This window comes from Oryctolagus cuniculus, chromosome 16, assembly GCF_051225735.1.
Source record: "Oryctolagus cuniculus isolate XC-2025 breed Fujian yellow rabbit chromosome 16, ASM5122573v1, whole genome shotgun sequence".
Lineage (NCBI taxonomy): Eukaryota > Metazoa > Chordata > Mammalia > Lagomorpha > Leporidae > Oryctolagus > Oryctolagus cuniculus.
In genome coordinates this window covers 9,308,811-9,335,322 of record NC_142882.1, presented here as the reverse complement: position 1 = coordinate 9,335,322, position 26,512 = coordinate 9,308,811, and the positions used below count along the sequence as shown (strand labels likewise).

The 26,512-nt window shown below is 61.4% G+C and overlaps 1 protein-coding gene and 1 long non-coding RNA gene across 11 annotated transcripts; both read left to right on the top strand.

The window, feature by feature from the left end:
- The first annotated feature begins 1,016 nt into the window (after window positions 1-1,016).
- LOC149121459 (uncharacterized) lies at window positions 1,017-1,543 on the top strand. The gene is made up of 2 exons (XR_016222588.1): window positions 1,017-1,191; window positions 1,386-1,543. It is a non-coding gene; the product is annotated as an uncharacterized LOC149121459 (long non-coding RNA).
- Window positions 1,544-7,717: 6,174 nt separating this feature from the next.
- Window positions 7,718-26,413, top strand: ADAMTS10 (ADAM metallopeptidase with thrombospondin type 1 motif 10). 10 transcript variants are annotated; one of them, XM_070067552.2, is made up of 26 exons: window positions 7,862-8,001; window positions 10,423-10,536; window positions 11,294-11,480; window positions 11,691-12,037; window positions 12,362-12,518; window positions 14,472-14,689; window positions 17,181-17,264; window positions 17,359-17,504; window positions 17,802-17,845; window positions 18,010-18,115; window positions 18,213-18,359; window positions 18,517-18,658; window positions 20,573-20,680; window positions 21,008-21,153; window positions 21,254-21,317; window positions 21,957-22,059; window positions 22,265-22,398; window positions 22,484-22,607; window positions 23,677-23,757; window positions 23,838-24,001; window positions 24,112-24,238; window positions 24,350-24,479; window positions 24,697-24,901; window positions 25,037-25,213; window positions 25,283-25,442; window positions 25,669-26,413. In XM_070067552.2, exons 3-26 carry the CDS (start codon window positions 11,393-11,395, stop codon window positions 25,776-25,778), a joined length of 3,312 nt encoding a protein of 1,103 aa, XP_069923653.1. In that variant the 5' UTR covers window positions 7,862-8,001; window positions 10,423-10,536; window positions 11,294-11,392; the 3' UTR covers window positions 25,779-26,413. The 10 variants fall into 10 exon arrangements, 8 of the variants coding, with proteins under 8 accessions (XP_089171586.1, XP_069923652.1, XP_051691497.1 ...); XR_011385731.2 differs by lacking the exon at window positions 10,423-10,536 and having other exon boundaries at window positions 7,726-8,001; window positions 24,354-24,479; XM_070067551.2 differs by lacking the exon at window positions 10,423-10,536 and having other exon boundaries at window positions 7,736-8,001; window positions 11,297-11,480.
- The last annotated feature ends 99 nt before the right edge of the window (window positions 26,414-26,512 follow it).

The following is a 26,512-nucleotide window of genomic DNA, read 5'->3' as shown; positions in this document are numbered from 1 at the left end:
TCAATTTTTTTTATGTTATATTAATACCTTTTACGCTGTATTGTTTAGGGAATAATAAGAAAAAGGTCTGTCCATCCCCTCACTGCAGACACATTTTTTTTTCTGAATACTTCTGATGCCCAGATATAGATCAACCATATTCCCTAAAACAGGACGCCACAGCACAAAGACCCGGTCCATGGTTGCTAGGTGCTGGGATGGGGAGACGAATGGACAACAACAGGGAAAGCAGGAATTTGGGGGACGATTCGGAATCTTGACCAAGCCGTGTGGTCTGTGGAATACCACAGAATTGTACTCTAAAATGGACAGGCTGGGGGCGGCTCTTGTGGCGCAGCATCTTACGCGGCCGCTTGGGACGCCCACATGCCACACGGGAGTGCCTGGCTCGTCAGGAGCCAGGAACTCAAACCAGGTCTCCCAGAACCCAAGTGCGCGAGACATCACCTGCTGCCTCCCAGAGTGTGCATTAGCAGGGCGCTGCATGGGAAGTGTTGGCCTTTGGGACAGGAAACCAGACTGCCACAACCCGAGGGTTCCCCACCCCCCACCCCGGCCCTGCCACGGTGGCCACTGCTGGGCGGGCGCAGAGATGGGGCAGGGGCTGGCGCTCCAGGCAGCCACCAGCTCAGGCTGCAGGCCTACCATGTGCGCGCTCAGCTCTGCCACAGCTTCCCGCGCTGCTGCCAACGACGACAGCAGTACTAACAGCCAGCACACTGCAGGGCAAGCTGGCCCTGGGGGACAGCCAGCCCGACTTCCTCCTCTCCCTCCCCGCACCCTTCAAGAATCGATAAAATATTAGGGGTGAGGTCTTCAGTGACCAAGTCCCAGGGATCCCCCCAGCCAGAGAGGCTGCCAGCGGCCGGAAGGAGGGAGAAAGTGACAGACCAGGGGGGCTGGGCAAAGGCCTGGCGGCCGACCCGGAGGAGCCAGGCCAGCACTGTAGTGTTTACTTTTGGAAGGGCGGGGCCAATCTGCGGCCTCCTGCTGTGACCCTGGTCTGGCTTGGGGGAGGGGCTGGGGCGAGGGGGAAGGGAGGTGGAGGAATCCGGTGCTTCTGTGCTGAGCTTAACCCCTGGGGGGCCACGGAAGCCTCCGCAGGAGACAGCCCCCCCCCCTCCAGGGCCGGGGCGGACATTCAAGAGCCCAGCCCCTTTCCTGCCTGGGCTGACCCCTGCCAGCCTCCTGGTGAGCTCCTAATTTGGCCTGCTCAGAGTTTGCAACCCCGCTGGGCCACCCCAGAGAGAGCTTGCCAGCCTCGTTCTCAGGGCCCGGGCCTGGCGGGGGAGGGGGTGGAGGGAAGGCCGAGGAGACCCGCTTTGATGCTTGGGCCAGAACTCCCTGCCTGGAACGCCACCATTCACGCTCCCCTCTGCACTTAGGCGGTGTTTCCTGTACGGCTCCGGAGCGGGGAGACGCGTCCTGGGCCACAGGGGCTTGGAGAAGCTGCAGAAACCACAGGAGTGCACCAGGGCGCTCCCAAAAGTTCAAGTAAAGGCATTAAAAGCATGCGTGTCCGCGGGGGGAAAAGTTTTCAAAACCCGTGCCTATTTCTGCTCGTAATATGCATTGTGCATGTATTATATAACACAATGTGGGCACCCCGATACCCTCATACTTTTCATTCCATTCTCCCAGAACTTGTGGAAGACCCCTTGGATTAAAGGGTCTGACGAGGGTTGGGCGCTGTGGCGGGCCGCCTGTAGGGTGGAGTCCAGGCTTCTGGCTTCAGATCTGGGCACCTCCGTCCGCATTTGCAGCCGTTTGGGGAGCGAACCAGTGGATGGACAATCTCTCTCTCTCTCTCTGCAACTGCACCTTTCAAATAAATAAATATTTTTTTTTTAAAGAAAGGGGGGAGGGGTCTGACAAGAGGTGGGCACTCAGCACACTGTAAGCCTTGATTCACATCTGGTGCCCCTCCACTCCCAGTTCCAGCTCCCTGAGAGGCAGTGATGGATCAAGGGCTTGGGTCCCTGCCGCCCACGTGGAAGACCCGGATGGAGTTGCAGGCTCCTGGCTCCGACCTGGCCCAGCCCTGGTTCATTCCCCAGCGGCCATCTCCCCCACCACCACTCTTCCTTTCAATGAAAAAGTTTACTATCTAAAGAGGCCCTGAGGAGACCTGCAGGGAACAACCCTATTTAGCCTTGCCTAATCTCTTCTCTTGGCCACAGATCCATAGAACATACCTGAACATCCAAGGCGCCAATTAAATGCACACCTGCTGCAAACCCAGAGGAGACATCGAGGCGGGCAAGCTGCAGAGGGATTGAGCTGATCCAAAAGATGTCCTCAACCCAGGCCTGCGCCCCCTCCCCCAAATCAGAGCACAAACGCCCCACCCAAGGAGCCGGAGAGGGGCTGCCACCTCAACTAACGCCCCATGTTCTGCCCAAGGTCTCAGGTCCCCTTCCATCTCCTGAACCCCCAGACCACAGCAGAGGCTCCTGTGCCCTTCAGTGGAACTATCAGGGCGCTTGGTGGGCTGGGAAGTCCCCAGAGAGGCAAATAACCTAACTGGGAAAACCTGTTGGGACACAGGAAAATGCACCCCAACTGTGCAGCACAGCCCCTGCTGCAACCAGCAGCCTCTGCCCACTGCTCCGCCCACTCCACCCCCTCCATCGGGCGAATCCTTTACCACCTGCAGCACCGGCCTCCCTGGGTCCCTCCCTTGACATAGGGCACTGGCACGCGATGGACTTCTGGGGGCTTTGCAAGAAGAGAGAGACGGGGCAGGCACTTGGCACAGCCCTGGAGACGCCGCTTGGGATGCCCACATCCCACATCCGAGTGCCTGGGCCGAGTCCCAGCTCTGCCCACATTCAAGCTCCCTACTAATGCACACCCTGGAAGGCAGCAGCAATGGCTCCAGCACCTGGCTCCCTGCCACCCGAGAGGGAGACCTGTCTGGAGTCCCGGCCCCAGCTCTTGTGGCTGTTTGAGGAGTGAATGAACCAGTGCACCAGAAACCAATCACTCACTCTCTCTCTGGCCTGGTGGTGAAATCGGACATGACCCCCTAAAATCTACTAAAATGTGGCCCCTTAAAGTTCCCCAGAATTGCTATCTGGGATGCCACATGTGCTATCGGAATTTGGGGTGCCATACGATTCCACCATATGCTTACTAATAAATCCCCAATATTAGTAAGCCCAAGAGGGTTCCTGCCTAATATTTAGAGAAGAATTCTAAATACCGGCACAGATAAACGAGGCAGCATGGTACATTTTAAGCCTTTATTTAGTGAGAAAGAGGCATAGGAGAGTGAGAGCTTTATTAAGAGAGAGAGATAAATCTGGGTTCATACTGAGCACCAGGAACCAGCCACGTAGATGAGCATCTAGGCCAGGAAGCCTGGAGCACATGGCCCGAAGGCCATGCGCCCTGAAGGCCCTAAAGGCACAGGGCTACAGCAAGCCCCCTCCTGGCAAGAGGCCAGGGAAGAAGAGCCGGGCCGGGCCACACCATGTCCTGGCTTTTAACCTGATTGGCTGGTGGGCAGCCAGGTCTGGCCAGGTAGGGAGATGAGGTCACACAGGGGCATGGCAAAAGCGTGGTCTTCCAGTTCACAAATCTAATCAATTTTAGCCTATATGCCTGCTTACTTCAGTGGGGAGGTCACTGGGGTTAGGACCTTTGGAAGGGGCTGTACCCCAAGAACAGTGATCCTATAACATCAGGTCCAAAAGCTGGAGGGCAGTGGGGCAGAGGAGAAACCCAGGAAGTAGGGGCAGGGGGCTTCCCAGGCACCAGGCACTGGGGCGGCCACAATGCAGCAACAGCCCCATGTTTGGCCCACTGCTCGCAGCCTAGATGGGAGGCAGCTGGGGCAACACAGTGACCGGGGTCACAAGGATGGAAGCTGTGGACACTCAGGGACACCGGACACAGCCAGGGGATAGTCAAGGAAGGGTCTAGAAGGACCAAGCTAAGGACAAGGGCGTCCCCTCCAGCAACCAGCACCTGTACAGTGTGGCAGACCCAAACCTCCCATCCGCCCCCTCAGATGGGAACTCTGCTCCTGGCCTAGGGGCCAGGTCACCAGCAAGGCTCCCCTAAGAACTCAAGGGCTCCAGGGCTGCCAATTCACCTGCTGCCTCCCCACCCCTCAGGGACCTGCATGCAGCTGTCCTAGCCCACCTGTCCTGACCTGTCCCCACCTGCCTCACCTGACCAGGGCGCCTCTCTCTCAAGATTTACTTATTTGAAAGAGCAACAGAGACACAGAGATCTTCCATCCACTTTCATCATTCCCCCAACAAAGATCTGCAACAGCCAGGGCTGGGCCAGGCCAAAGCCAGGAGCCAGGAACCCCATCCAGGTCCCCCACATGGGTGCAGGGGCCCAAGCAGCCAAAGCAGGGCTGCCAGGACTCGAACCGGCGCTCTGAGGTTGGCTGCTGGTGTCACAGGCAGCGGCTTAACCTACTGCACCACAATGCCGGCCCCTGGACTCCTCCCTTAAGGACCCTTTAAATCCCCTCCCTCCCCCCAGGAAGTTGCTTTTCTGAGCTCCAGGCTCAGGTACTATTCTCTGTGCTGATTTGTATTTATTTGAGAGGGACAGAGCAAACTCCCATCCACCGGTTAACACCTAAATGCCCACAACAGCAGGGGCCAGGCCAGGCCAAAGCCTGGAGGCAGGAGCTCCAGCCAGGTCTCCCACACGGATGGCAGGGGCCCAAGCACTCAGGCCATCACCGCTGGTGCACATTAGCAGGGTGTGCATTAGCAGGGAGCTGGAATGGGGCCTCAAACCCTTGGGCGTCTTAACCAGCATCTTAACCGCTAGACCAAATAAATGCTCACCCAAAACTTGCCCTTTAATCCCGTTTCCCATGAACTTTCTGAAGCAACCCCCGCATCTTACAAGGCCAGGCTGCACCCAAGGGACAGGGGCTCGAGCAAGCCGGCTGCATGTGGGGCTCCAGGGGTGCACTTAGGGGCTGATGGCAAGGGATGGGGGCTTCCAGCCGCTCTGGGCAGGGTGGAGGGTCTTCCCCCAGCCTCTGCCTCAAACTGGTTCAGCTACCTCCTCCTGGTCCCTAAAGTGCAAGGGGTGGGGAGGGGGCACCCCTTTCCTCAGAGCACTGTGAGTTCAGCTGTAGATGAGGTCATCTGGTCTACCCCAGCGGAGAGAGATGAATGTACCATTGAGTTGCTGGGCGGGGGTAGGGAGGGGAGGCCTGTGCATTTGCCAGAGGGGGTCTGGGTAGAGACTCTAGTCAGAAGGAAGGGCACTGCCTGCCCTTCACGTCCCACTGCAGGCCCTGGCCTGTGCTGTGCCTCTGGCTGATACTGCCCCCCCCACCAGCCATCCTTCTCCTACCTCCCTGCATGACATCTGGGGCCCGTGTGTGGGCCCACTTGGCACGTCTGCTTCAAGCCCCACCTCCACTTGTAATCCAGCTCCCTGCTAAGGCGCACCCTGGGAGGCAGCAGACGATGGCTCAAGTACTTGGGTCTTTGCCACCCATGTGGGAGTCCTGGATGGAGCTCCTGGCTCCTGGCTTCAGCCTGAAGCATTTAGGGTGTGGCCCAGTAGATGGAAGATCTTTCTGTCTCTCCTTCCATCACTCTGGCTTTCAATTTTTTTAAAAATCTGTCTCAACATTTAAGGGGACACCAAGACAGGCAGCTGGGAAAACATTTAGTAGATGGGTTAAGAACAGGGGGCCCCACAGGGCTGGCTTGGTGGTATTTGAGCGCAGGTTCAAGTCCCGGCTGCTGCACTTCTGAACCAGCTCCCTGCTAATGCACCTGGGAAAGCAGCAGAAGATGGCCCTAGTGCTTGGGCCCCTGCACCCACGTGGGAGACCCAGAAGACCCTCCTGGCTTCAGTGTGGCCCAGCCCCGACTATTGCGGCCATTTGGGGAGTAAACCAATGGATGAAAGATGGATCTATGTCTGTCTCTCCCCCTCTCTAACTCTGCATTTCAAATAAAAATAGGGACTCCAGCCACTAAGAGGTCACCCCTGAACAGTGACTCCAGTGCCTCTGGGATTCCCTTGCAACAATCCAGGAACGAGTGGGCCTCTATAGCGCCATCCAGTGGCAGCACTGGAGTACTGCGCCCCCATTATTCCCCCCCCTGCACCTCCCAATTTCTTAAGTCAGTCTAAGCTGATTTAGATAAACAGAATGAACCCCCTAACCACATTTTCAGCCCCACTGTCTCCATCTTAACATTCAAGCCACAAGGTCAACCTCACCTTCTCGGCAGCCTTATGCCAGCTCCCTGTGTACTCCATATTGAGAACCAATACGTTCCAGGCCCTCCTGTAGGTACCAGGGATATTGCGACCTCCTTCCTCCTGATTCTAGTCGGGGAGGCTCATGTTGAGAGTAGAATGAACCCAGAGACGGCGTGACAGCACAGCGGGTTAAACCGCCATCCGCATTCCATGAGGAGCACTGGTTCGAGTCCTGGCTGCTCCACTTCTCATCCAGCTCCCTGCTAAGGAGCCTGGGGAAGCAGTGGAAGGTGGCCCAAGTACCTGGGTCCTTGCACCCATGCGAGACCCAGAGGAAGCTCCTGGCTCCTGGCTTCAGATTGGCCCAGCTCCAGCCATTGCTGTCATCTGAGGAGTGAACCAGCAAATGGATGACCTCTCTCTCTGCCTTTTGAATAAATAAATCGTTTTTTTAAATGCAAAATTGTTTCCCAGGATTCCCTCCAGAAGTGGCAACACAGTGCTATCAGCAGGGGGTGGTGTCCCTGCCTGTTCCTCAATCAGCCCATCAGGCCACCTGCCCCACAGGAAGTCTGGGGCTGCAGTGGATGCACAGAATAATTGTAAGTAATCAATGATCTCACAGCAAGGAAGCCCCAAACTTGCCACTGAGGTCTGGATATACCCATATGCTCTTGGGCAAACTGGGTGGCTCTCAGACGGACCAAGGCTCTCAGGTGGACAGCAGCCCAGGCTGGGCCCCAGTAGGCCCACGGGTTAAGGGGCAGTAGCCAGAGACACTGCACTAAAATGACTTGTTCCTTAAGTGGGGGTCCCGGGGCCCTGAGCGGAGAGCACCCAAGGACAGGCTGCTGCCCTTCCGATCTGGCCCAGAGCCCCAAAAGCTGGGGGGGGGGGGGGGCGGGGACAGGATGCTGGGGGCTACATGAGTCTGGGACTCCAGGGTCAGGGAGATCCCAGAGGGCCTCGCGTGTCTGTCCGCTCTGCACCCAGCACCTCACAACAAGCGACGGCCTCGGCCAAGGTCCTGCCAGCCCCACCCAACCCCTGCAGCCTGGCACAAGAGGCCCCCATTCCCCGGGGGTTCCCATCCCAGCCCGAGGACACCCCCACGCCCGCATTGGCTCCGCCAGCTCTCCGCTCCCCCTCACCCCCCTCCGGCCTCGGCTTCCTCATCCGTGACCTGGGACCCAACCAGGCCCCACTTCACAGCGGCACGGCGCCCAGGGGCAGAGAGGGGAGCTGGGGAGGGCGGGTCTAGCCGGCCGCCCCGGGCACCGTGCCTGGCACACGGGAGGCGCCCAATAGCGGTTCAATAACTAACAGCTGCGGCCGAAGCTGCTGATGCTGGCGAGGCAGCGAGCGCTCCCCTCCCCCACTCGCCCCCCACCCAGCGTTGCCCTCCCCTTCCCCCACCCTCCCACTTCGCGCTCCCCACCCTCTCCCCGTCCCCTCCCCCGCGCCTCTCGGCTCCCCGCCCCCATGCACGATGGGGCGCCCGGCCCGGGCGGGGCGCGGCGGCCCGAGCTCCCGGGTCCCTGGCCCGCGTCCAGCTCGCGGCCCAGGCCGGCCGGCGGCGACGGCGGCGGCGGAGGCGGGCGGGGTTTCTGGCCGCGCGCGGTCTGGGGGTTTTTTTATAACCCTGGCAGGCGGCTCAGGAAGTGCCTTCCCCGCGCCCCCTCCCCCGGCCACGCCGCCGCGCGCGCTCGCTCCCTCCCTTCCTGCGCGCGCGGGGCGGCGAGACGGCGGCGGCGGCGGCGTCCACGGCGCACGGGAGGCCCCGCGGCGGCGGCGCAGGTAGCGAGCGGGCCGCGGGCGGGATGGCGGCGGGCTTGGTGCGGGACGTGGTGTGTGCCTGCGCCCGGGATGGGGGTGGCGCCGGGCCGTCCCGCCGTGCGTCGTGTCGGTGCGTGATGTCCCGGAGCGCACCCTGGGGTCGCGGGAGCGCCTGGGTGTGCGCGGGGTGCGCGCGGCCGTCCACGTATGTGCGTGCGGGCGTCCCCCAGCGCGGGGTGAACCGGGTGCGCCCGCCGCCAGGTCTCCTGGGGCGATGTGTGTCGGCGGGGGGTGTCTGGGTGGATGAGCTGGTGCGCTGCGGGTGTGGACGTGTCTGCCTGTAGGCCCGTGCGCCTGTCATGAGTGTGTGAGTCTGTGTGTAGGCCCGGGGCGTGCGGGTTTCTGTGTCTGTGTTTCCCCCCCCCCGGCTTGCCTGTCCGTGTGTGAGTGCGTGTCTGTACACATGGGTCCGGTGGTTGTGTGTGTGCACCGAGTGTGTGTGTATGCAACCTGCACTAAGTGTGTTTTGCACAGTTGTGTATATACACATGAATCTGATGGTTATGTGTCTGCCTGTGGTTGTGCACTGTGTATGTGTGCAATGAGTGTGTGCAGGGTGTATCCTTGTCTGTTATGTGTGTGTACACTGAGTGTGTTTATGACTGCACACATGAGTCTAGTGGTTGTGTATGTGTGCAATAAGTATATGTGTGCATATGTGTCCACCGAGTGTGTGTGTGCTGTGTCTGAACTGTGCAGTGTGTGTGTGCAGTGTATGAATTGTGTGTGCACCGAGTGTATATGTTTGTGTCTGTACACATGGGTCTGATGGTTGTGTCTTCATGTGTGTGCATTGTGTGTGCAATGAGTGTGTGTGCACTGTGTCCATGTCTGTGTGTGTGGATGAGTGTGTCCGTGTATGCATGTGTCTGCACTGTGTGCAGTGAGTGTACCCATGTGTGTGCATGCACTGTGTGTGTGCACGAGTGTGTCCATATGTGTGCACTGTATGTACATTCTGTGTGTGCACAAGTGTGTCCATGCATGTGCGCTGTATGTATACTGTGCATGTGTGTGTGTGCCTGGGGCCCAGAGCATTCTTCTGGGTCTCCGGTGCGTGCGGGCCATAGCCGAGGCCCCGGCTGTGCAGGTGTGGTCGCAGTGCGTGTTTGTGTGTCTGGGTGTGGGAATGGCACCGCCCACTTCCCCTGCGTGGTCACCCAGGCCACCGCAGCCGCCGGCTGTCGGGTCTGTCTCAGGGAGTGGTGCTCGCTCAGGGCCTTTCATTAGCAGCTGGTTGTTGGTTGGTGGGTGGGGAGTCTGGGGGGGCGCAGGGGCCCCTCCTCACAGGCGGTGGCGGCCTTTGTCTGCTCCTGCCTGCTGGGCCAGATGTGCTGTGCGGCCAAAGCCCAGGAGGAGGCCGGCGGCCGGGGCAGTGGGGCCTCTGCCTGGTCGGCTGTGGCCGTGGCCTGCGCAGGGGGAACCCAGCAGCCGGCTCCCTGAGCCCAGCCCAGCCCAGAGGTGTGTGTGTGGAGCTCTGGTCTCTTCAGGGTCCCCGGGCCGGGCCGGAGCCTCGGTTTCCGGGCACTTTCCTTGAGGCATTTCCTCCTGCAGGCCAGCACCTCCCTCCTGCCTTCTGGGAGGAGGGGCTGGGGGCAGTGGCCCAGCCCGAGTGTGCACACGCACACATACACACGGACACAGTGTGCATATACACATGGACACACACATATACACGGACATGCTGTGCAGTCACATGCACACACGGACAGATACTGCACACAGAAGCACACATGGTGCACACATATACATATACACGGACATACTCAGCATGTACACACATACACACGGACACTGTGTGCACACATGGACACACGTGGACACTGCACACACAGAACCACACACAGTGCACATACACGGACATGCTCAGCATATACACACGGACACAGTGCACACATATACACACACACACACACTCACACTGGATCCCAGTAGCCCACCAACCCGCTGCTCCCATTCCTCCTCCTGACTGGGACCTCCTGCGCCTGGGACCTCATCTCCTCTCCCAGACCCACTGACCTCTTCGTGGTCCCCTGCCCTCCCCCGCATCGTCCCAGGCGGTGCCACCACCCGCAGCCCACCCAGGCCATCACCCATTCTCCCTGCCCTGCCCCTGACACACACCTGTGGACACACCTTTGCCGGGTCCTTTCATGCTGAGCCAGCCATGCTGGGGGAGGGGGCTGGGGAACTCAGGCAGGACGCCCAGGGACGCTGCAGCCAGGACCAGAGAGAGCGGCTACAGGCCTGGGAGGGACGGTCTCGCTGGCAGTGAGTGTAAGACAGGAGCCGGCTCTGGGTTTTCCCAGTGACCCTGGAGCTCCAGTGGGGACCAACCCAGCTCCTCCTCTTTGTCCCCCTCTCCCTGCCCGGGCTCTGCAGAAAAGGAAACTGAGGCACAGAGAGACACCCCCCCCTCACCCAGGGCAGGCGGCAGCTGTGGGGAGGATCCACTCAGGGGTCCCGCACCTCAGCACCCACTGAAGCCCCCAAAAGGTAACGATGATAACGATGAAACAAACAAAAAAAACCCAAGGAGTAGCGTTAGCCCGCCTGAGCAGACAGCACAGCGAAGTCTGAAATATCTGTGAGTGAGCCCCCCGTCGCTGGAGGGGTCCAGGAAGCGGCGGGGGAGTGTGGGCCGGCAGGCTGCAGTAAACCCGGCTCCCTCCCCTGCAGCCAAGCTGCCCTGTTTGGGGATGGGCTCTGAGACTTGGCCAGGCTGCAAAGCCAACAAGACAGCGTGTGATTAAGGGGGATTGTGCAGAGCGAGCGGGGAAGGGCGGGGGCAGGGCAGGAGAGCAGAGGGAGGGCTCGCAGCAGGGCGGTGGCCCAGTGTGGTGTGGGCTGGGCAGGCAGCAGCTCCAGGGAGGAAGACTAAGCGGGGGCAGGAACGGGATGCTGTTCACAGCTGGGAGTCAGGAACAGGGGAGTCTGGGGTGCTGGAAGGCCTGATCGGGGACCTTGGGTTGCAGATTCACACCCACTGCCCCTGGCTGCTGCCTTGCGCTGCCCCCTCCTGGGTCCCTGCCAAGCCCCTCTCTGCCTCCCCCCTCCCCCAGCCAGGTGCACCTTCTCCAAACTGGTTTCTTCTCATTCTCTGATCTTTTCAGTGGGGAGGGGTGAGGAGGAGGAGAGGGGGGCAGTCTTCAGACTGGGGGAATGCTGTGGCTGTCCCTGTTGGAGAAGGGGGCAGACGCCAGCGGCCTTGGCTGGGCCCGGCCCTCCCTGACCCGCCCCTCCCTTTCTCCAGAAGCTGGGTGATGATGCCCAGGCTGTGAACCGGGAAGGCAGCGCTGCGAGGGCTGCCAGCAGCCGGGGCTGGGGAGAGACATGTGGACACGTAGCCCCTATGGCTCCTGCCTGCCATTTGCTCCGCTGGGCCCTCACCCTGGGGCTGGGCCTCACCTTCGAAGTCACACATGCCTTCCGGTCTCAAGGTAGGGGCAGTTTTGAGGGTGGCAGAGGGAGGGGGCAAGGAGCTGGGCTGGGCTGGGAGTCATGCAGGGGATGACCCTGGGCTCGCTGAAGCCGGCAGAGCCTTGCAGCCAGGGACCTGGCTTCTAAGGGCAGCGAGGCCACCGTCGTCAGCCAAGCAGCCAGGATCAGCCCAAACTACTGGAGCCCACCCCAGACCTCCCCACCCACAGGTGAGTTCCTGTCCAGCCTGGAGAGCTATGAGATTGCCTTCCCCACCCGCGTGGACCACAACGGGGCACTGCTGGCCTTCTCACCGCCTGTCCCCCGGAGGCAGCGCCGGGGCGCGGGGGCCACTGCCGAGGCCCGCCTGTTCTACAAGGTGTCCGCACCCAGCACCCACTTCCTGCTGAACCTGACCCACAGCCCCCATCTGCTGGCAGGCCACGTCTCCGTGGAGTACTGGACACGGGAGGGCCTGGCCTGGCAGAGGGCCGCCCGACCTCACTGCCTCTACGCCGGCCACCTGCAGGGCCAGGCCGGCAGCTCCCATGTGGCCATCAGCACCTGCGGGGGCCTGGTGAGCTGAGGATTCTGGGTGGCAGGGGGGAGTGGCCACAGTTAAAAAAAAAAAAGTCTGAAAGATAGGTCAGAGAGGGGGATGGTAGTGGGGCAAAGTATTTTGAGCTCATTGGTTCTTGGGGGATGTAGCCAAAGCTGTATGCAGAGGAAAATGTATAGCCTTAGGGAAGGCTGGGAATGAACAAGCTGAAATCTGCCTCAAGAACTGATAATCGCAGGAGCACAGTGAGCCCAGTAGAAGAGCTCATAAAGGCGGAGGGGGGTTTCAGGAACCAGAACTTGACCTGAGCTGTCTGTCACGCCCCCGCCACCCCCCCCCCAGCATGGCCTGATAGTGGCAGACGAGGAAGAGTACCTGATTGAACCCCTGCAAGGCGGGCCCAAGGGTCCCCGGGGACCAGAGGAGAGTGGCCCCCACGTGGTGTACAAGCGTTCCTCACTGCGTCACCCCCACCTGGACACAGCCTGTGGAGTGAGAGGTACACCTGTCCCTCAGGGATGGGCAGAGGGGCTGCACCTGGAGGTCAGCAGGTGCAAGAATGGAAGAGCTGAGAAGCAGACGTGGTGGTGGGATGTGGGTGGCCCGTCCACCTGCTGGCAGCAGGACAGCTGGGAGGTGCAGGGTCAGTGGAGCACTCCGTCCCTCCCCTGGCCGGCCGACCCAGCAGTGAGGGAGACAACCAGACAGGCGGGCAGGCTCGTCCAACCAGTTCAGGTGAAAACCATGCTAAGAGCATTGTCCAATCAGTTGAGTGACAGATTGGTGTGTCAGATACCTGGACAACTGTACAGTCAAAATGCCAGGCGGAAAAAAGGACAGTGTCAGGCATTGTCCCAAAGGTCGGATTTCCAGTGAGGCAGATAGGAGAGAGTTAGGGGCTCAACGGTCGGGAATGCACGAGCCAGGATAATCCTATGGTTATGAAAGCAGCATGCTGTTCCAAGGGAAAGTACCGCAGCAGGACGCGGAGGAGTCTGGGAGTAGGATACTGGCAGACATGGGAGATTCTTCAGAATGTTCTTGGGAAAATGGATTGCAAGATAAGTGTAGGGGTGGGTGTTGGGAATAGCCCAGCTCTGGCTCCTGGCTCCAGCTTCCTGCTAACACAGACCCTGGGAGGCGGCAGTGGTGGCTCAAGTGCTGGGGTCCCTGCCGCCCACTTGTGGGAGACCCGGATGGAGTTCCAGGCTCCTGGCTGAAGCCGGCATCTGGGGGGAGTGAACCAGCAGATGGGAGATCATGTGTGTGTCCGCCTGCCTTCAAAATAAATTAATAATTTTTTAAAAGATAACTTTATTTTGATGCAAAAAATGTTGACGTCTCCATCATTTGTTTTCATAGCCATTCATTTTTCGTGCATGGATTTAAAAAAAATTTTTTTTTGACAGGCAGAGTTAGTGAGAGAGAGAGAGAGACAGACAGAAAGGTCTTCCTTCTGTTGGTTCACCCCCTAAATGGCTGCTACAGTCGGCGCTGCGCCAATCAGGAGCCAGGTGCTTCCTCCTGATCTCCCTTGCGAGTGCAGGGCCCAAGGACCGGGGCCATCCTCCACTGCCTTCCCGGGCTACAGCAGAGAGCTGGACTGGAAGAGGAGCAACCGGGACTAGAACCCAGGGTACCGGCACTGCAGGTGGAGGATTAGCCAAGTGAGCCGCAGCACCAGCCAAAAAAATATTTTTGCACCAATATAAATTTATCTTTTCATTCTCTTCCCATGAACTCTCTTATTTTCTAATTTTTTGAGAGTTTTTTGTTTTGAAAGGCAGAGTTAACAGAGGAAGAGAGATCTTCCATGTGCTGGTTCATTCCCCAGATGACCACAATGGCCTGGGCTGGGCCATGTCAAAGCCAGAAACCTGGAACTCCATCCAGGTCTCACACATGGGTAGCAGGGACCCAAGCCCTTGGGCCACCCTCTGCTGCTTTCCCAGGCGCATTAGCAGGGAGCTGGATCGGAAGTGGAGCAGCCGGGACTCCATCTGGCACCTGTATAGGATGCTGGCATCAGAGGTGGCGGCTTAACCTGCGGCACCGCAGCGCTGGTCCCCCTGTGAACTTTCTGTAGTTCCCACCTACAAGTGCAGCCGGTCGTACCAGCAGAAAGCTAGGTGGTGCTACCGTGGGGAGCCAGGAGGCCAGTGCAGGTATAGTGTAGGCAGGGAGTAGGGCAGAGCGCCCTGGGGGCGCCATGGCCCACCTGGGTGACAGTGAGACCCAAACGAATGTTCAGGCAGTGGGGCGAGGTACAGCCCGACTCTACTGCTAGATGCCCCATAGAAGAGAGGTGTTTGGCAGGTCAGGCGCGAGACAGCCTGTTACAGACCGCCCGCAAGAGCAGGCAGCGCGAGGTCCAGGAGCCGTCCCTGCGGGCTGTTGGGGTGGGGCATGGCGGAGGGCTGAGGGGATGTCCCTGCTCTGCTGGCCTCCACAGACGAGAAGCCGTGGAAGGGGCGGCCGTGGTGGCTGCGCACCCTGAAGCCGCCGCCCGCCAGGCCCCTGGGGAACGACACGGAGCGAGGCCAGCCGGGCCTGAAGCGCTCCGTCAGCCGAGAGCACTACGTGGAGACCCTGGTGGTGGCCGACAAGATGATGGTGGCGTACCACGGGCGCCGAGACGTGGAGCAGTACGTGCTGGCCATCATGAGCATTGTAAGTGCCTTCCCCTCCCTGGGTGCGGAGCCCTGAGCCCCCAGGGGGCGGGGAAAAGAGGTGTGGCCTTCTCACCCAAGCCCCCTGCCTTACCTGGGGCTGGAGGGGGACTGAGTACAGAGGTGAGCCCTGTGTGGCCATGAATGCGGAGAGAGGGACCAGGTTAGGAGCAGAGACCCTGGAGTGGAGGCAGCCTTCCCCGGGCTCAAAACCCAGCTCTGCCACCCTTACTTGTGTGCTGTTGAGCAAGCGACTCCAGCCTTCTGCCTTGGCTTACCCATCTATAAAATGGTACGCACTTTGTAAGGCCAAGGTGGACTGAATGAGTTGGTAACACAGAACTCTCTGAAGTACCCTCCTACCAGTGTGTGGGAGGCCAGCCTGTGGGAATTATACGTAGGTACAGACGGACAGACAGACGTGCTTACGTGTGTCGTGTCCTACTAGCCTTAAGAAGTGCCTGCAAGCTGCAGGTTCATTTATTTTGTAAAGATTTATTTATTTATTTGAAAGGCAGCGATAGGAAAAAGAGAGAGAGAGGGAGGGTATCTTTTGTCTGCTGATTGACGCTGCAATGGCCAGAGCTGGCCAGGCTGAAGCCAGGAGCTTCCTCCGGGTCTCCCCCATGGGTGCAGGGGCCCAAGCACTCGGGCTCTCCTTTACTGCTTTCCCAGTCCTGTTAGCAGGGAGCTGGAAGTGGAGCAGCCAGGACTCGAACCGACGCCCATATGGGATGACGGCACTGCAGGAGGCGACTTTACCCACTAAGCCACAGTGCAGCTGGCCCCCAGTTCTCTCGTGGTGTCTGCAAGGAATTGGTCCAAGGACTTCCCATGGAGGAGGCCAGAGTCCCTTATCTAAAACGCATATCACCTGTGCATATTACACTCACCTGTGTAGTTAACCCCCCCCCCACATTACTTGAATTTCAGTGGTATCAATGCTGTGTCAACAGCTGTTATACTGCACTGTTTGGGGGAGGATTGACAAGAAACATCTGTGATCAGTGTAGACTCAGCTTTCTTTTCCCCTGGAACATTTTGGATCCTGTGGGGGTAGAGCCGCAGACACAGGGCAGGTGTGCCTGGCTCCTATGTTAGATCTCTGAGCCTTAGCTCCCCCTCTGTGTACTGGGGTCTCCTGGAGGGGCTGAGGAGTGGCGGGAAGGAAGCCAGGTAGAGTGCTTGGCGCCCAGGAAGTAGCTGATGAAACAGCCAAGTAGGCAGAGAGGCTTGGCGGGCAGTAGGCTGGCCAAGATGCGGCCATGACGCCAACTCTGCCACCCTAGGTTCCGCCCCGGCCCTGCCTTCCTGGGGCTTTCAGAGTTTCTTAGCTTCTGCTGGGCTTTCGGGGAGTTTCCAAGACAGGGAGACCGCGACCCCTGCAAAGCCTGGGTTCCCTCTGGGGCTCCGCTTCCTGCTTCCTTTTGTCCGGCGCCTTGCTGGTCCCCAGAGGCCCACCTCGGCTCTGGAAGGAAGCCAGATGTGCACACTGCTCAGGCCACCCCTGGCAGCCAGGGTGGGTGAGTGGGAAGGGGGCCCACCAGGAGGGAGCCCCGCCTTGAGTCACCACGGGCTGGGAGCGCCGAGCCTTCTGTGTGAGATCTGGGTGTTCCCAGGGCCTGCTCCTCAAAGCATGTTTGAGGCTGCTACAGAGTCCCTGGGAAATGGAGTTAAAAGATAATGCAGGTTTCCTGTGGCCTTTATTGTTGTCTCGTGTGCCACAGGCTCAGCCTAGGACCCAGCACATAGGAGCTACTTACTTCATTAAAGCTAATTTTTGGGCCGGCACCGTGGCTCACTAGGCTAATCCTCGCCCTGCAGCGCCAGCACACCGGGTTCTAGTCCCGGTCGGGGCGCCGCATTCTGTCCCGGTTGCTCCTCTTCCAGGCCAGCTCTCTGCTGTGGCCCGGGAGTGCAGTGGAGGATGGCCCAAGTCCTTGGGCCCTGCACCCCATGGGAGACCAGGAGAAGCACCTGGCTCCTGCCTTCGGATCAGCGCGGTGCGCCGGCCACAGCATGCCGGCCACGGCGGCCATTGGAGGGTGAACCAACGGCAAAGAAAGACCTTTCTCTCTGTCTCTCTCTATCTCACTGTCCACTCTGCCTGTCAAAAGCTAATTTTTGGCTTTTTTTTAGACATTAATTTATTTGGAAGTCAGAGGTACACACAGGGAGAGAGAGGGAGAGAGTTCTTCCATCCACTGGTTCACTCCCTGGATGGCTGCAATGGCCAGGGCTAGGCCAGGCAGGAGCCAGGAACTTTATCCAGGTCTCCCTCGTTGGTGGCAGGAACTCAGGCATGTGGGCCCTGTTCTGCCACTGGCAGGGAGCTGGACCGGAAGTAGAACAGCCGGGACTTGAACCGGTGCCTGTGTGGGAGGCCAGCGTCATGGGCATTGGCTTCACCCGCTGCACCACGATGCTGACTGCTACTTTTTGCTCTCTGGGCTCCTCTTAAGACTTGGTCTCTCTTGTTTCTTGGAGGTCAGGTTGCCAAACTTTTCCAGGACTCGAGTCTGGGAAACACCGTGAACATCCTGGTAACCCGTCTCATCCTGCTCACTGAGGACCAGGTACGAGGGCCCCACCCCTGCCCCGCTGCACCAGGCACCGCCTGCAGTCCCCGGAGTGCCAAGCGCCCACGCGCCTCACTCTGTCCATCCCCAGCCCACCCTGGAGATCACCCACCATGCCGGGAAGTCCCTGGACAGCTTCTGTAAGTGGCAGAAATCCATCGTGAACCACAGCGGCCATGGCAACGCCATTCCGGAGAACGGTGTGGCCAACCATGACACAGCAGTGCTCATCACGCGGTGAGGGGCGGGGAGGGGCCAAGTGGAGTAGGGGACCCTCGGGGCCCGTGCAGGGGTCTGCTGGGGGGTGGGAGGGGCTGCTGGGAGCCTGGGGTGGGGGTGGGGCGTTGGGCAGGTGGACTCTGGTGAACTCTCTTGCTCACTTTTCATTCGGTCATTCAGTCAGTCGCTTGCTCATCTGCTCCTGTCAGCTCCAGCTGGGGGTGCAGCAAGAGGCCCCAGAGCTGGGGCCCCGTGGAAGCCGCAGGGCTTAGGCATGCAGCCCAGTGCCCTCACTGCCCCCTTCTCTTTCCCCAGCTATGACATCTGCATCTACAAAAACAAGCCCTGTGGCACACTAGGTACCCGAGTCCCCTGGCTTGGATGAAGGAGGCTGTGGGCTGGGGAAGAAGGGGGGAGCCAGCCCTCGGGTGTGACTTGGCAGGGTGCAGGGCCCCCCACTCCCTACCCTCCAGGGCCAGCACAGCCCCAAGCCCCTAGCCTCTCCCCATGTGTCGATTCCCAGGTCTGGCCCCCGTGGGCGGGATGTGTGAGCGAGAGAGAAGCTGCAGCATCAACGAAGACATCGGGCTGGCCACGGCGTTCACCATCGCCCATGAGATCGGGCACACGTGAGCCTGGGGAGGGGGGAACGCAGCGGCGGTGGGTGGACGGGAGGAGCCAGGCAGATCTCTAGGCACCTGGCGGAGCCAACATCCCTCTCCCCAGGTTCGGCATGAACCACGATGGTGTGGGCAACAGCTGTGGGGCCCGCGGCCAGGACCCCGCCAAGCTCATGGCCGCCCACATCACCATGAAGACCAATCCATTCGTGTGGTCCTCATGCAGCCGCGACTACATCACCAGCTTTCTGGAGTGAGCATGTGGTCACACCCAGTGCCCCCCCCAATCAGCTGTTCCCCATGACCCCCAGCCCAGCTCCAGGAAGGGGGGATATGGTGGGGGTGGGGGCTGGGGGTGAGCTCTTGGCCCAAAGGCCCCTGGTGTGACGGCTGCTTTTTTGCCACCACAGCTCCGGCCTGGGGCTCTGCCTGAACAACCGGCCTCCCAGACAGGACTTCGTGTACCCAACGGTGGCGCCGGGCCAGGCCTACGATGCGGACGAGCAGTGCCGCTTCCAGCATGGCGTCAAATCGCGTCAGTGTAAATACGGGGTAGAGAGAGCCTTCCTGCTTTCCTTCCTGGGAGGGGAGGGGCTGCACGGGGCACCCCCCGGGGGGAGGGGGCGGTGAAGTGACCCCCCCGGGGGGCGGGGGAGCTGCAGGTGCATGACCGGATCTCAGGCTTCTCCAGGCCCTGGTTGGAGGGCTGGGCTGGGGGTGCCACCTGCTGTCTGGCACCAGTGGCCCGAGGCTTCCTACTGGATGGCTTTTAACTAAGCAGCGGACCTGGTAGGAGCAAGCAGTGGCCCAGCGACCGGCCATCTTCAGCTGGACAGAACATTGCTGGGACTCCCATGTCCGTGGCCTCAGCCCTTGGCTGGATGGGTTCTGAGCCGGGGTTCAAATTCCCAAAGCTTCCTGTGTGCGTGGAGAAGCAAGCAGGGGGTGGGGGTGGGGAGTCCCATGCCCAGCTTCCCGCCCCCTCCCCCCCCAGGAAGCAGGAGACCTGCTGGCTTCCTGTTTCAGCCACAAGGGCAGTGGGGCTGCCGCCCCTCCTCCACCCACCTCCCTCCACTCCCTGAACACTCCCCTACTACCCCGTCCTCCACACCCTCCTCAAAGGGTCAGTGTCCGGGGCCATGGCCAAGTTCATGTCCAGGTTGGTGCACAAGCAGGGAGTGAATTCCACAGCGAGACAAGGAGGCAGACGGCTGGAACTGCTTATGTGGCATGAACAGTCCCCTCTTGTCTGCCTCCCCAGCCCCACCCCAGCCCCCTTTCATGGATTCCTCAGGAATTCTGAGGCTGCCCTCCATGATGATGACAGGGATGGCTGGCACTGAGCACTCACTGTGTGGTGAGCCCGTGATGTGCACTGCCTCGGGTCAGCTCCTGACTGCCGTCACCCTCACAGAACCGGAAGGGACTGAAGCTGGGTGGGGGGTGGGGTGGGGCGGCTGGCCCAAGACGACTTGAGAACATGGCGGAGCTGGAGTTTCAGCCCCAGGGTCTCTGCACTCCAGATTCTACCAGGGGGTGGGGAAGGGGAGCCACCTGCGGAAGAGCAAGCTTGGACTGGCACTGGCTCTGCTTACTTAGTTGAAAAGCAGAGAGAGAAGAGAGACCGATCTTCCATCCTCTGGTTCACTACCTAAATGAGCCACAACAGCCCAAAGCCCGGAGCCAGGGACTCCATCCAGGTCTCCCACGTGGGTAGCGGTGGCTGATCCTGGAAAGGCCACTTCCTACAGCTGTTGCTTGGTCCAACCCCCAGATGGTCAAGGCCTGGAAGGGTTAGGGTCCGCAAAGGGGTTACATAATGATTCTAACAGGGAGGAATGAAGCAGGATATGGTCCAGAGGGTCTATGACACCAGGCCACTGTAGCCCAAGGGGGAAATCCGGGGATATTAACCTGAGATCAGAGTGGCTCCCTGGACAGAGCCCGTACCAGCCCAAGGCGGATTCAGACAGGAAAAAACGGGGGCTGACTTCACTGGGGAAGTCGGGAAGAGCTGATCCAGCATTGTCCCCTCCCAAACCCCTACCCCCTCCAGCTTGAAATAATCAGGTTCTCCCTGGTACAGGTAGGGGAACAGAGTGTTTCAACCCTGGGCTGCTGTATGCACCCCAAAAAGGAAGCCAGAATCCACCCTTCCTATACCTTAGGGGGCTAACTAGCTCCCTGACCTCAAGCAAGGGGCCTTGTCTACCCGAACACCCCACCCACACCCCCCACCCCGGGAGTGTGTGGCATGCACGGGGATGTCCCCGAAGTACTTAAGTGACAGACACGTCCCAAGCCGTGCCCTGCCAAGACTCGGTGAGGCCCGAGGACAGCAGCGCTGGCCACTGGCCCAGCTCCGAGCCTGCAGAGAGCGGGACGCCTGGGTGTTGCTGAGCCAGGCGGGCTGCCCGAGGGAGGGAGGTCGGGGGGGCGAGCCTGAGCGGGCGCCTCGGCCCGCAGGAGGTGTGCAGCGAGCTGTGGTGTCTGAGCAAGAGCAACAGGTGCATCACCAACAGCATCCCGGCCGCCGAGGGCACGCTGTGCCAGACGCACACCATCGACAAGGGGGTGAGCGCAGGCCCCGCCCAGAGCCTGCAGGGCGTGTCCTCCCCAGCCCCGCGCACGCGCCTGAGGCCACGCCCCCTGGCCTCAAGCCCCGCCCCGCATGCCTGGCCCAGTGCTCCAGCTTCACCCCATTGGTGGCGTCTGGCTCCTAGGCCACGCCCCATGCTAGCTGGCTCTGCCCCCGGCTTCGCTCCCCGCCTCTGTCCGCTCCTCCCACCCGGTCCCAGAAGGGCAGAGGCCTCCGACCTAGAGGGGGTGGGGGGAAGCCAGGGGCCTTATCCCGCCGGTGTCCGCAGACACACTCACCACTCCCCATCCCCCACTCCGCAGTGGTGCTACAAGCGGGTGTGTGTCCCCTTCGGGTCTCGGCCGGAAGGTGTGGACGGGGCCTGGGGTCCGTGGACCCCGTGGGGCGACTGCAGCCGGACGTGTGGCGGCGGCGTGTCCTCTTCCAGCCGGCACTGCGACAGCCCCAGGTCAGCCCTCAGCACCCCCTGCCCCACAAGCCGGGAGACCACCGTCCCCACTATGGCCCCCTGCCCCATCTCTTCTCCCCTTCTCACCCGTGTCTTGCAGGCCAACTATCGGGGGCAAGTACTGCCTGGGTGAGAGACGGCGGCATCGCTCCTGCAACACCGACGTGAGTCTCGGGAGACCCCGGGCCACTTACCTTGCCCCCTGTTCGGGAGAAAGCTCTGGGAGAATCGTGGCCCCTTGCAGGCCGCCCCTCACTTCCCTGGCTGAGCAGCCCACCCCAGAGCCTGGCTCCTTGCATCTCCTCCTTCCTCCTGCCCGGGAACTCTGGTGGAGCTGCCTCCTCCCCTCACAGCTCACCTGGCCTGCCCAACACCTGTCCTCTCCTCACTTTGCCTCGCTGGGACCTCCACCATCTTGCTGGAACCTCGCCCCTACACAGACACACCTAAGCCTCCCCCTCCCCGGCTTCTCTGCTGCCCCTGTGTACCTGCAGGGATCCCCCAGAGGCTGGGACCCGGGTGCAGACAGGTGTTCCTGTATACCTCCAGTATACAGCGGCTTCACCCATCTCTGTCTCCTGCCCCCGGAAAAGGCCCTCTGCTCTGAACCAGAAACCTAGGGGTCGTCCCCAGCTTGCCGCTAGCTTAGGTCAGCGGCAGTCCAGTCTCGCCTGGACCTGTGTCCCAGCCTGCTCTCTGCTGCCAGCCTCACTCCTGCAACCCCAGCCACTGGAGCAACACCTCTGTGCTCTAACTCGGTCCCCGCCCACCTGTCCCTTCCTCCTCCTCTCTGGCGCCCCCAGGACTGTCCCCCGGGCTCCCAGGACTTCAGGGAAATGCAGTGCTCCGAATTTGACAGCGTTCCTTTCCGTGGAAAATTCTACACGTGGAAAACCTACCGAGGGGGTGAGAGGGGACGCTGGGGGCGTGTCCGGCAGCAAGTGGATGGACGCAGCCCGGGGCCGGAGCACCCAGGGTGCCTCCACTGAACACTGGGCCCCCCTGGTTCTGTTGGGTCTGGGGTCTGTTCGTTTGGGCCTCACCTCCCCCAGGGAGCAAGCACAGCGTCCCAGGGGGGCTGGCCTGGGTCTGACGGGGCCGTGCCCCCCAGGGGGCGTGAAGGCCTGCTCGCTCACGTGCCTCGCAGAAGGCTTCAACTTCTACACTGAGAGGGCAGCGGCTGTCGTGGACGGGACACCCTGCCGGCCGGACACGGTGGACATCTGTGTCAGCGGCGAGTGCAAGGTGGGAGGGACCTCCGCGGGGGCGGGGTGGGGGTTTGGGCGGGGGCGGGGTGTGAGGGCACCCCTACCATGCGCTCTGCACACAGCACGTGGGCTGCGACCGGGTCCTGGGCTCGGACCTGCGAGAAGATAAATGCCGAGTGTGCGGGGGCGACGGCAGCGCCTGCGAGACCATCGAGGGCGTCTTCAGCGCAGCCTCACCTGGGGCCGGTGAGCACCCCTCACTTCCGCCCCAGGCAGCTGGGGGCGGGGCCAAGGCCAGCAACTTCTCAGACTCCACCCAAAAAGTGCCCCAACCCGGGATCAGGAAGGGTCTCAGCAAACCTTGGCAGTCGGTGGCTCAGGGGATGAGAACCCAAATCTCCCCCCTCTGCGGGTGGGGGCCTCATGCTGGCTCTCAGTGGGGGTGGGGGGGTCCCTGGCCATCATCCGTGGGACAGATCAGGAAACCCAGGAACTCCTCAGAAGGTGGAAGCACTTCGGAGGGAAGGAGAGGGCTGAGGGCTCTGTCCAGTCTGCAGGAACCACTGGCGGGCCCCCCTGGAGCGAGTTGCAGAGTGGGCGTTGTTCCCTGGTTTTGTAAGGGGCAGCCAGTGATGGGCCAGTCAGGGCTTCTGGGGGCAGGAGAGGGAGGGAAGGAGGAGCCCACACCGACATGCAGATGACTGCTGTCCCCAAGGCGAGGACTGTTAGAGCAGGAAAGGTGTCGGGGACACAGGAGCCCAAAAGACATGGCAGTGATGTGCAGGGGTGGGGGATGGAGAGGGACACCGAGGATCCCTTGGCCTGGGCACACCTGACCCCTGGGGGCTGCAGCACCAAATGACCCCTTCCCCGAGAAGCCAGGCCAAGGGATGCGTGGGACCCAACAGGGGCCGGTGTGGGGACGTGGCCAGATCAGCCAGGATGCCTGGGCACAGGTGGTCGGCCTATGTGGCTGGGGGCCCTGGGGCGCCCCCTTCCCCTCTGTCCAGGCCCGACCCTGCTGCTTACAGGAGGATGAAGGAGGGTGCATCCAGTCACTTGTGGTGGTCAGGAAGACAGGAAAGTTTGAGTTCGAATCCCAGCCTAGGCCTCTTCCCTGAGGGAAGCTGACTTCCCGGAGCCTCAGTTTTGGCATCTGTAAAATGGGAGTGATGATAGGTGTCTTTCACAGGGTGCAGTGGGATGTCCCTGTAGCATGGGAACAGTTGGTTAGCTGTGACCACTGGGGACCAAGAATGGGGGAGGGGGGACTGTGAATGCAAGGGATGGGTGACAGCTGAGCGCCACCGTCCAGGGTACGAGGACGTCGTGTGGATCCCCAAAGGCTCCGTCCACATCTTCATCCAGGACCTGAACCTGTCCCTCAGTCACCTGGGTGAGCAGAGGCTGGGGGAGGAGGAGGAGGGGATCTGGGAGTGGGTGTGGCTCGAGTTCTGACTCCTGCACTGTCTCCAGCCCTAAAGGGTGATCAGGAGTCCCTGCTGCTGGAGGGGCTGCCAGGGACCCCCCAGCCTCACCGCCTGCCCCTGGCCGGGACCACCTTCCAGCTGCGGCAGGGGCCCGACCAGACGCAGAGCCTGGAAGCCCTGGGACCCATTAACGCCTCTCTCATCGTCATGGTAACCACGGGGCTGGGGGCGCGAGGCAGGTGGACATCTGCCTCCGGTAGGGAATCCAGATTCTTCGTTGTGAACGTGACTTGCGGCCGCTCCCCCACCGCCCACTGCAGGTGCTGGCCCGGACAGAGCTGCCTGCTCTCCGCTACCGCTTCAACGCCCCTATCTCCCGCGACGCGCTGCCGCCTTACTCCTGGCACTATGCGCCCTGGACCAAGTGCTCCGCCCAGTGCGCGGGCGGTGAGGCCCGGGCGGGGCTGGGGGCGGGCTCCAGGCTCTCTCTGCCCCCACATCACAGGGTCGTGGTTCCCGGGGATGCACGGGGCTGAGCGGGCCCCTCTGCTCCCCTAGGCAGCCAGGTGCAGGCCGTGGAGTGCCGCAATCAGCTGGACAGCTCGGCAGTGGCCCCGCACCACTGCAGCGCCCACAGCAAGCTGCCCAAGAGGCAACGCGCCTGCAACACGGAGCCCTGCCCGCCGGAGTGAGTGCCTCCAGGATGGGGCGGGATGCCCGGGTTGCGGTGACGCTGGTGCCCATGAGAAGGAGGGGAGAGGATGGTGCGGGAGGCAGGGTGACGGTGCTCCCCTGCCCTCCTGGCCTGGCCCAGCCCAGCCTTCCGTAGGTGCGGGTGGTGACCAGCAGATGGATGGGGGTCCCCTGGCCTGCGCACCCGCTCACCCCCCGCGTGCCCCCCGCAGCTGGGTCGTGGGGAACTGGTCACGCTGTAGCCGCAGCTGCGATGCGGGCGTGCGCAGCCGCTCCGTAGTGTGCCAGCGCCGTGTGTCGGCGGCCGAGGAGAAGGCGCTGGACGACAGCGCCTGCCCGCAGCCGCGTCCGCCGGTGCTGGAGGCCTGTCACGGCCCTGCGTGCCCTCCGGAGTGGGCAGCCCTCGACTGGTCTGAGGTCAGCCCGCCCACTATGCTCCCTGGGTGGGGGCAGAACCTGGAATGACCCGGTTGGGGGAGGGGAGAGAGGGGTCCTGTGCTTTGGACCCTTCCCCTCCTCCTGCTGAGCCCCAAATGCCCTCTCCCACTGCAGTGCACCCCCAGCTGCGGGCCTGGCCTCCGTCACCGCGTGGTACTTTGCAAGAGCGCAGACCACCGAGCCACACTACCCCCTGCACACTGCCCGCCCGCCGCCAAGCCGCCTGCCACTATGCGCTGCAACTTGCGCCGCTGCCCCCCAGCCCGCTGGGTTGCCGGCGAGTGGGGCGAGGTATGCAGAGGCACCCCAGGGGTGGGGGCCCTCTGCTGGACGCCTGAGCTCAGCGCCCCCTTCCCACAGTGCTCTGCGCAGTGCGGCTTCGGGCAGCAGCAGCGCTCTGTGCGCTGCACCAGCCACACCGGCCAGCCGTCGCGTGAGTGCCCCGAGGCCCTGCGGCCGCCCGCCACACAACAGTGTGAGGCCAAGTGTGACAGCGCGCCCCCTGGGGACGGCCCTGAAGGTACGTGGGCAACAGAACGAGGGGATGAGCCACCAGGAAGACCACAGAGGGCATGGGGCTTCCTGATCATAGTCCCAGAGCCAAAGAAACAAAAAACTTTGCATCCAAGCATTTATTAAGGCATTTATTTCAGGCACCTGGGAGCCTCCATGAACTTTGCCCACCTGTGCCATTGTGTGCCTCACATTGATTTCCCCTCCTTTCCTCCCCCCACCCCCGCCCCCAGAGTGCAAGGACGTGAACAAGGTCGCCTACTGCCCCCTGGTGCTCAAATTTCAGTTCTGCAGCCGAGCCTACTTCCGCCAGATGTGCTGCAAAACTTGCCACGGCCGCTAGGGGGAGCGCGGCACCCGGAGCCACAGCTGGGGAGACCCGGCTGCAGCCTGCTCCCCCTCCCCCACCGAGGGAGCCCCAGGGGGCGGGGAGCTGGGAATGGAGGGTGAGATGCAACCGGAAGTTATTTATTGGGAATCCCTGCAGGGCCCCTGGCTAGGGGATGGAGAAGGGCTGGTGACCTCCACCCTCCCAGGGCCCCTCTTCAGCCCCTCTGTCAGTTCACATAGTGAGACCCCCTGCCCCCAACTCCAGAGTAGGCCTGGGGAGAAGGCACAGTGTTCAGCCCAGTGCCTTCTGCACCCACCTTTGGGAACGCCAGTGTTCCCCACTCCCCCTGTGATCGGAATACGTACTGTGAAGAGCGGGGGTGGGGAGGGGTCTGCAGGTGCCCTGCCCCCAGCACTGCCTGACCTGGGGTGAGGCGGCGGGACAGGTCTGCGCCCCCTGCAGGGGAATTACTACAGCTGCCCTTGAGCTGAGCGGTGGGGGGAGATCGGCCCCAGCCCCTGCCCTGCGTGCCCAGGGAGGACCCCACCATCCAGGCCGCCCCGTCATGGTGCTAACAGGCCCTGCCCTGGGGCCCACACCCTCCTTGCCAGGAAGCCCTACTTCAATAAAGTCCTGTCTTGTGTAGATGTCCGCGTGTGGCTGTGTGTCTAGGGCAGCCTCTGCAGAGAGCAGGGGGCTTCTACCCACGCTGACCCGGGACCTGCCCAGGCCCGGGGCCTTCCTGC

Coding starts and splice junctions, on each gene's coding strand:
- ADAMTS10 (XM_051835537.3), top strand. Junction 21,318..21,956: donor ATCGCTCCTGCAACACCGAC/GTGAGTCTCGGG, acceptor TGGCGCCCCCAG/GACTGTCCCCCGGGCTCCCA. Junction 22,608..23,676: donor CGCAGCCTCACCTGGGGCCG/GTGAGCACCCCT, acceptor GCCACCGTCCAG/GGTACGAGGACGTCGTGTGG.